The following is a 9726-nucleotide window of genomic DNA, read 5'->3' on the forward strand; positions in this document are numbered from 1 at the left end:
GAGGGCTTTGCATGAGATACTGCAGGGAAAAAACAACCCACAAGTTCAGTGGGATGGATGATGTGATGTTGACTTGCTCTCAGTGTTTTGCTGTCTGCACTAGCAGAGCATTTATTCTGTTTTCTCTTCCCCTTGTAGAAAGTTTTACTACATCACTCTGCTGAGAGACCCCGTATCCCGTTACCTCAGCGAGTGGCGTCACGTCCAGCGAGGAGCTACCTGGAAGACCTCCTTGCACATGTGTGATGGCAGGACACCCACTCCTGAAGAGCTGCCCTCGTGCTACGAGGGCACGGACTGGTCGGGCTGCACGCTGCAGGAGTTCATGGACTGCCCCTACAACCTGGCCAACAACCGCCAGGTGAGGATGTTGGCCGACTTGAGCCTGGTGGGCTGCTACAACATGTCCTTCATCCCGGAGAACAAGCGAGCGCAGATCCTGCTGGAGAGCGCCAAAAAAAACCTCAAAGACATGGCCTTCTTCGGCCTGACAGAGTTCCAGAGAAAGACTCAGTACCTGTTTGAGAGGACTTTCAACCTGAAGTTCATCCGGCCCTTCATGCAGTACAACAGCACGCGGGCGGGCGGGGTGGAGGTGGACAACGACACCATCCGCAGGATCGAGGAGCTCAACGACCTGGACATGCAGCTCTATGACTATGCAAAGGACCTCTTCCAGCAGCGCTACCAGTACAAGAGGCAGCTGGAGAGGATGGAGCAGAGGATCAGGAACCGGGAGGAGAGGCTCCTGCACCGCTCCAACGAAGCGCTTCCCAAGGAAGAGACCGAGGAGCAAGGACGTTTGCCCACTGAGGACTACATGAGCCATATTATAGAGAAGTGGTAGCCTAGGCAGACTTTTATATTAATGATATTCTAGGGTTTCCATATAAGAGATGGTGGAAGTAAAAATGACAAAAAAAAACAAAAACAAAAACAACAAAAAAATATTTTATTTAAAAACAAGTCTGTAAAACAGAAGGTAGATTGCTTCCTTAAGCATAGGGTCTTTTTACTGTTTCTTACAAGACCGATGAGATTCTTAAAAAAATCAATAAATACATAAAAATAAAAAAAGGGTCAACATTCTAATGCAGAGATAAAAAATGCACAAATGCAGTAAGGCCAAATACAGAAGAATGTTTCTTATCCTCACGATTTTAACACAAATGGCAGAAGTGGGATTTTTTAAAAATCTGTTTATCCCCTAATGATCTAAAGATACATAATTAAAAACCAAGGAAACAGAGGTTTTCTTTGGTGGGGGAGGTGGGATGGGAATTGCACTGTTTGTCAGTAGCTGATAATGGTGACTGAGTTGAGGATGGGCCATCCTGTCAGGCTGGGATCTGAGCACACAGCATTTCAGCTGGCAGCCACTGCCAGAAAGTAGACCACCATAAAAAAAAAAAAGAAGAAAACCAGTCAGAGGATGAGAAACATTAAAGCAAATTGACTGTGGCCTGGGAAATGTACTTAGCACAGTGGTTCTGATTCATTGCACTGGTATCACATATACATACACAGCTTCATCACAAAATAATGGGGAATTCATACCCCAAAAATCCCAGATTTGTTTCCCCGACTGATCCCAAAACAAGTTAAAGCCAACCATAGACTCAAACCTGCATTCACATGTTGTCCTGTCAGCTTACACCACTAGCACTCAAGCCACTATCAGTATATTGTGTGTTAACAGCACACAAAAACCCTATCCTACATACTACCAAAAAAAAAAAAAAAAAGAAGAAAAATTTAACAACTCCTTCATAAATCCGCACAAAATTCGGACCCTGCAGATGATAAGTCACTAATGGGAACGTGACCAGGGGGTGATTTTGTTTTGTTTGTTGCTATGTGAAATACTGACCCAGAATAAGCATACAGACCTTGCCTAGCTGTATTATTTCAGTTATTTTTACTTGCTTTTATCAAGAGGTAATGGGCATCAGCCTGCTTCCAGTGAAGTCACTAGAAGTGATTTAAGTGGGGACAGGATGGGGCTCTCTTCCAGAGCTGTGAAAATTTCTGACTGTGGGTCTAAATTAATTATGAGACAGTGCACATTGTCTTTTGGCAGGGTGCCTGTTCTGCAGCCCTTACTTTAAAAGAACAAGCTGTGTTCATAAAGCTGGAAAGGGGAATCATGGATGGTGTTTTTTTAGTCTCAGACCACTCTCAAAGCAGAACTCTTTCAATGCTGTTTTTTAGGGCCTCATGGAAGTTTAATCCTCCAGTGTGGGGACAGTCTAACCAGGTTCTGCTTACTGACTTTTGAGTCATAGAACAACAGTGACTTCTCTAATTCCTCTTTCCACTCACCAAATTAAAATATGGCTTATTTTTTTGCAGTTGCAAGCACTTCTTTGTTTGGCTGGAAGCATGGAAATGAAGCAGTTTGTGCCTGGTTCATGTCTCACTCTGTTATTACTCAGCCTGCAAGACCTGAACCAGCCATTGTTTAGGGTAAACTCTGAACCAAATGGAATAGGGTTTGATGTTCAAAGGCCACATTAACTACAAATCAAATATGGCATTGAAACCACTGGAGGAGAGGCAGAGAGCTGATGCACTCAACTTTAGCATGTCATTTTCACAGCACCCCTTCCCCATCACACAGACCCACTGATGTGCTGCTTGGTTGGGATTTTCATTCCTTCTCTGCCTCTGTGCACTGTGTCCAGCAGTTTCAAGTTCAGACTGAGTTTGCAAAGGAGGGGTTTCTGGGGGGGAGATACACCTTGCTTTGGGAGACATTTTTCTCCTGAAGAGCAAAGACAGCTAAAAAACTTTAGAGAAAACACAAAGAGCACTTAGGGCTCAGAGACAATTCTGTTACAGCCAGAGTCAGAGGATGTCTTTCCTGTGGATTTCAGGTGGATTTTGGTCAGGTCTGACTCTGCTGCTGCAGAGTGCACAAGCACACACTCACCTGCCTGCAGGCACAGCTGGACATTGCCAGCCACACATCTGGCTGGTACCAGTAGGTGCTAGTGCTGTCCATGTCTTTAAGGCTGTGCCAGTGCCTCTGCCACAGGATGGCTCCTGTTCCCAGAAACGTGTAGCCTGCCCATAAGCATTTCCTCCTGGGTGAAAACTGGGGAGAAAAATGAAGCAGTATTTGGTGGCTGGCTTGGGGGAAGAGAAGGCATTACAAGAGAAGGCACTACAAGAGAAGGTATCACAAGAGAAGGCATTACAAGAGAAGGTATCACAAGAGAAGGCATTACAAGAGAAGGTATCACAAGAGAAGGCATTGCAAGAGAAGGTATTACAAAAGAAGGCACTACAAGAGAAGGTATCACAAGAAGAAGGCATCACAAGTCCATTTGCTCCTCTCTGAATCCCAAGACTGGCAGAAGCTATGTCTGCTAGTTGCCAGCACTTTTACATTTTGCTGTAACTACAGAGCACATTGGTATTTAAAAAATGCAACTTTGGAGGCTGTTTACCCACAAAAGCAGCACATGAGACATAAAAAGCAGTTGTTGCACGTGCACAGCTCCCACCTTTCCCCAAAAGCTTTTCAGGTGTGTCCTGGGTGGTGGATCCATAAGGCACAAGGGGTTCCTGCAGCTAATCCCTGTTTGTGTCTCACTGCTGGGGCTGTGTGGGGTTCAGAGCAGGATTGTGATTAGGCTGTGTCTGCCTGAGCTGTTCCTGAGTCCCAGGCTCTGAGGAACCAGCTGGATGCTAATGAATCTGTCTGCAGGGCTGTCTAAATCAGGAGCAGCCTCTGACCTTAGAAGCATGTCAGTAGAAGACCTTGCTCCAACTTTTTTTTTTTTTTTTTGTAATGTATTGCAGGAACAAGCAAAAGAAATGAAATTATATTGAAAACTGTCTTTGGTGAACAGTTTCAACCACAAAAGGAGGGCTGACCTCAGTACTGAGGCAGAAGTTTCTAGATTTAAAGGATTTAAATCCTGCACCCATGCCAATGCCTCAGTTTTTCCACCTCTACACTGGGAGTAACAAATTTAGGGACTCTCCAAGGTATGAGAAGTATAGGGCACTTTGAAACAGATTCTGAGTCATGGGAATGAACAGAGTCACCCCAAAGCCATCCCTCACCTTGGCTGCTGTGCTGCTCTGCTTCTGGCTGTTAATTGATTTTAAGTGCTGTGTACCAGAACAGGGCTGCAGGACATACCTGGCACTGTCTTCTTCCTTTAGTGGGTGCAAGGGAACTTCTTTAACATAATGTGAATGTAGTTTTTTGTGATTTATATGTACCACACTTGGAAGTGGTACTGTTTCTTTTCTTTGTAGGACTGATGTTTTGATGCTACAATAACATGGAAAGTGTGTGTGTGTAGTTTTAAAATGAATGGAGACCACCAGCTTTAAGGCACTCTGGCAGAAGTAGTGGCCAGATAGTAGATTCTTGTTCAATGTCTGCCCCTTTCTTCCAAAATGTTTTTCCTGTGACTTCCAGACACACCAAAAGCTTCTTCAGGGCATGAAGTGTTTCTTCAGGGGGTCTGTCAGTGCATCATGATCCAGGTCAGCTCAGAGAGTGCTGGGAGCAGTGCAGGCAGGTGCAAGATTGCACTTGTCCCTTAGGAACTTTGTGACTTCTTGGGGCTAAGAAGTCAATTTGCTTTTAGTTCCCTAAACAGTGTAAACATCACTGCTTGCTGGGTGTTCTTGCTGAAGAGAACATTTGCTTGCTGGTTGGTCTCATCCTAGTTAGCTCTGCTGAAGGAGTTTGCCTCATCCAAGGTTTTCCAGACAGTCAGGTGCCACCTTGTACCCTGTCCAGGTCACAAAATGCAGGATTGACTGGTCAGGTTGCCAGCCCAGGCTGTCACAGGGGTCAAAGTCATAAACAAAAAAAAAGTCAGAAAAGGGTCAGTGTGAATTTCTGGCTTGTCTGAATTTCTCCCTTTATGCCCAACGTTTTGGAATAAATGAGGAGCACTTCAGTTGATGTTTTTGCACCCCCCAGTCCCTTACTTGCTTACAGAACTGGGATGACAATGAAAGCAGCATAAGAAAGATCCCAATAAGGTTTTGAATCCTCCCTCCCAGGGCTTCCTGTTAGAGCAGAAAAGAGCAGTGCAGTTGCTGAGGGTGTGACCGAGGCAGGAGGACTCCCCATGGCAGCAGAATTAGGGAGTCTTCCCTCTGAGCCAGCCAAGCCACTTCAGAGAGCAGTGGGCAGCTCCAGAAGGTGATGATGGCATCACAGCACAGGGCCTGGCCAAGGTGCAAACCTTGGGGCAAAAAGCATCTCTGGTGTCTCACTGGTGTTCAGAGTTACCCAGACCCCAGAGACTTCTTCAGTAACCACAAAAAAAGGGTGGCACTGCAGGAATCCATCCCCAACCTGTGACTTCTCCAGTCATCACAAAAAAAGGGTGGCACTGCAGGAATCCATCCCCAACCTGTGACTTCTCCAGTCATCACAAAAAAGAGGTGGCACTGCAGGAATCCATCCCCAACCTGTGACTTCTCCAGTCATCACAGAAAAGGGGTGGCACTGCAGGAATCCATCCCCAACCTGTGACTTCTCCAGTCATCACAAAAAAAAGGGGTGGCACTGCAGGAATCCATCCCCAACCTGTGCTGAGTGCTCAGAGCTGTACCCTGGCATGCAGCTGACACTGTCTGCTGGACACAAACCCCAGGGCTGGCTGTGTTCTCTTTTCATTCCTCTTTTCACTTCCACTAAAGGTAGCAGCTCATGTACCAGAGGCAAAGGGAGCCTGGCATTCACTGCCTGGTCTGGAGAGTTCCAAGCCTTTGCAGCACAGGTCAGTGAGCAGCAGCTCAGGAGAGGAGGGCACACAACCCCAGCTATCCATGGCTGCTTGTTTTACCCCATTCACAGGAATTCTGCCAAGGTGAATGCAGCCCTGATGAGCACACGGGTGTTAAAGCCTGTGTTGTCCCAGCTCTGTAATTCTTAGCCATGCAAGCTGAAAAAAAACTTCATTTGCAAATGAGTCTGTCTCCACAATTCCCCCTCCCTGTTCAGTTCCCCCATGTGTCAGTTCTGGAGACTGGATTGAGAGAGTTGTACTATAATGAATAATTTTATATTCAAAAGGTTTACTGAGCATGATTTGTTTTGTACATATTGGAATATGATTTAACTTATTTTTATTGCCCCTTTTAATCATTTTTTTCCCATAAGGAGAAGACAAAAATCCCCATCCTCTCTCAATGTGAAGTTCCTGTGTGTTTATGTGCAGTCTGCCAGTCAAACACACAAGAGGCAGAGGATTTCTCACCATCCCTACAGCTATCTGATTTTGGTTTGCATTGTCATTTCCATTCATCTGGGACCTTGCTTAGATTGTCTCTTCTTTCCTCTCTGCTGCACAGTCTGCACAGAGCAGGGAAAGGTCAGTGCAGGCAGGATTATTTTCTTCTTCCTCTCCCCTTTCTTGTGGGCTTTACTTACCAAGGAACTCAGTTCCTCTTGGAGGTGTGTGACTGAGGGTAGAAAAATACACCTGTCCCCCACCTGCCTTCCATCCCCCATGTTGTAGATCAAACAGATTCAGCTTCTCTGAAAGTGACTGTGGCTGGACTCATTCCATTGGGCTGAATGTGTATGGTTTGCACTTTCCCCCCACTTCAGGAACTTAAAACCAACAAAAAAAATAAAAGGCAACTGTTTTAACTTGAGCCGAGTAACACTTAAAGCTTTATATATTTATTTATAGCATCTTACAGAAAGTGTTAAAAGGTTTTTTCTTCCACAAGAAAAATAAAGTTTTAAAAAATCATCTAATTGTTTTTGTCTAGATCAAGGATGAATGTTAGCAGACGAAATAAACCCTAAAATTGAGCATCTGTGGTGTGTGTTGTCCTTGCACTGGCCTTTGCTGCTGTTTCAGTGTAATATGTCTTGCCTGTTTATTACAGAGAGATAAAGCTGCCAGTGCAGTTGATGGAGAATATTTGTTTTCTGCTACAAAAACAGACTCCTGGACAAGAAACATTCAAGCAGGAACTGCAGTCTGTTGGTTCCTATTGCTACATTTGAGCCAACATTGCAAAAAAAACCTTAAACCTCATGGAACCTGTCATCTCTTAAAAATTACCTTTGATACTATACAGGAGGATTTTTCAGAGGCTCTGCAATGAACAAATTTGCAGGCAGTAAATAGAGGTTGCTATACCAAATACTGTGGAATAATTAACAGAATGTTTTGTTTGTTTCATGCTCAGAAGTACTTTGTTGTGTGAAAACATTTCTGCAGCTACTGGGCTGAGCCATGTCCTGTTTTGCACAGTGGAAGTGAGTTGGGGGTAAGAGGGTGGTGATAAAAGTGTTTCACAGCATCCCAAGTGAGAGCAGCAAGATATTTATGGAGGTTTATTTAAGCATCCCTAGAGCTCCCTCTTGGAGGGAGGGAGGGGCTGTGCAGGTGCTGCTGGAGGACTCAGGTAAGGGATGGTGTGAGAGTGAAGCACACACAGACAACTCTTCAAGCATGATAATTAAAGTTATTACAGCACTGCACACATGTGGAGTAACCTCCTAAAGACATGTGTAAAAAAGTCCCAAACTCCTGCTCTCTGTTTATACTCACCTGGTTTCCAGGATGGTTTCTATGATGCAATTACACAAACATTAGCTCTCACCAAGTGTCACAATTAGCTGAATGTCCATTACACCTGCACAATTGTTCTTTTAATTGGGCTGCTAGGGAGGAAGCAAGACCTCTTCCTCATGGTAAACTCCTCACCTGTGTCAAGCTGGCCTCTGGTGCCAGTCCTGACCTCCTCTCGTTCTTAGAGCCCAGTGGTGTTTATGGCTCCTGCACTCTTCCATACGTCGTGTGTCAGCTGTCATTGCCAGCCTTGTTTCAGTTATCCCCTAACTGACATCAGGTGCCATTGATCCCACCTGGTTTCAGTTAGGCTCTAATCACAGTAGGTATCTTTGCTAACTGCATTTCTAGCTCAAGCCCTTGACTCAAGGGGAACACCTGAGGTCCTAATGGGGCTCAGCTGTGAGGGGAGGGGACAGACAGACAGAGACCTTGGGTCAGCCCCTCTGGCTGTGTTGGTGCCCCTGCCCAGGAGCAATCATGTCCTGCTAGGCTGTAGGAGGAATTTCACTGGACCAAGGCATGGCTCGTCCTGCTGGGTGGGAGCCCTGCTGTTCCTGCTCCAGGGCTCTTTTTGTCTCCTCTTTGACCTCTCCAAAAGCCATGAGGATGCTCTGTCACAAGAAGTCTGGCCAAGTAAAATGTTTTAATTTGCATGTGGTGTTCCTGCAGCAGTTTTGAAATGGTTCTGGCTCTCCATGCAGGAGCCTCCAGGAAAAGGAGAGGAGGGAGGAGAGGGAGGATGGTTTGCAGGTGGAAGGGAGGCTCCTGCTATTGCAGGAGGGGAAAGGAGCAGAATGGATGCTTGAAGGAGGGCTAAAAGAAGCAGAGACATTACTGAGGGAATAACCTCCAGAGTTTTGGGGTTTTTTCTTGGTTACACTGATGACTACTCAGTTTCTTTATTCATGTGTCCAAAATGTTGCTGTTTCTGTTCTGTCTGGTGATTTTACACTCTCCAGCACTGCCTCTGGGGGATGTGCTGCCTGAGGTTAGTTGGCAAGTGCCCTCCTTTGCCTCCTGCAGAATAGGATTTCTTGTTAGCCTAACAATAAACAGCCCCTGGCTGTTCTGCTGCCCCAGGTGACAGCCTGCTCTTCCTGCATGGAAAAGCTGATCCTGACTCGACTGTCTCAGAGGAGGTGGTGCTGAGCTCTTGTCAGAGGTTTTGTTTTGTTTCTCTGCCTCACAAACTCACACAGAGCTACTTTAACTCCTCAATAACCCTTTTAATAACCCTTGTCTAGAGGACAAGGAAAAGCAAAGCAAATCTGCTTTAACACTGTAGTGCCAAAGCTTTTCCACATTCATCTTTGGGTCATCCAGGTTCCCTTTTTGCCTTTCTGAGGATCCATGTGTGGGTCCTTGGACTTCTTTGTTGTCACAGAGCAGAAAGAGGGACCTAGGTCCTGGCACAGTTAAATGGGTATCCAGTGGTGACTGTGTGTTTCTGGGGGTTTTGCAGAAGGGGACAGATCTTAGCAGAGTCCCAGGCCTTGCAGTTTGTGACACTTTGTGATGCAGCACTTCAGTGGCACTTAGAGTAGGGATGTAAATAAATTTATACACAGATAAAATGAAATCAGGGGCTTTCTGCAGTTGGAAATGTTCATGGCTGATTTGGGCCCAGCTCCCCTCTCTGCTGCAGGGGGAAACCAAGGCACGTCCATATATAAATTCCAAATATGTTGTGGACTTAACAGTAAAGCAGTTTGGGTTTTACTGTAGCAGTTGTTTCCTAAACTTCAGATAAAGGGGGTGTAGCCAATGAAATATTCACTAATTGAGCAGTATTTAATAGATCAAGCAATCAGAGGTTCAAGTGGGGAAAACTGCTCTAGCAAGGCCCTGTCTGCTTTAATTAATCTGGGAATTAAGTGGCTTGGAAAGGAAACCATGCATGTTCAGATTTTGCAAGCATCTCTAAGCCCAAAATAAGTCTCTATTTATTGGGCAGACAACACTGTAGCACAAGCAGCAGCTTTTATATGTGATGCTGTTTGTTAGGGCTTAGAAATTCTTTGTCCGGCGTGAATTTACTCATTTCTGTCTTTTGGTGATGCTCTCTCCTCATAGGCTTTTTTACTCCTGAGTGCTTTCATGTCCCTGCCCCACTCTGGCCCTCTGCTGTTCCTGCTCCACAGAGGGTTTGTCC

At 45.5% G+C, this 9726-nt stretch overlaps 1 protein-coding gene across 3 annotated transcripts in view; it reads left to right on the forward strand.

The window, feature by feature from the left end:
* HS6ST1 (heparan sulfate 6-O-sulfotransferase 1) overlaps positions 1–6802 on the forward strand; it is a 193430-nt gene extending 186628 nt beyond the window's left edge. The window contains exons 2-3 of one of the 3 annotated variants that reach the window (XR_009487618.1): positions 139–3178; positions 3209–6802. Coding sequence is in view for 1 of the 3 variants with exons in the window: in XM_059854977.1 (XP_059710960.1) it covers positions 139–847 (709 nt within the window). In the remaining 2 variants the exon portion in view is untranslated. Of the gene's footprint in view, positions 1–138 lie in introns of all 3 variants that reach the window. The other 2 variants (XR_009487619.1, XM_059854977.1) reach the window with 2 other exon arrangements.
* Positions 6803–9726: the final 2924 nt, after the last annotated feature.

The sequence above is a fragment of the Haemorhous mexicanus genome, chromosome 10 (genome assembly GCF_027477595.1).
Source record: "Haemorhous mexicanus isolate bHaeMex1 chromosome 10, bHaeMex1.pri, whole genome shotgun sequence".
Taxonomy (NCBI): Eukaryota; Metazoa; Chordata; class Aves; order Passeriformes; family Fringillidae; genus Haemorhous; species Haemorhous mexicanus.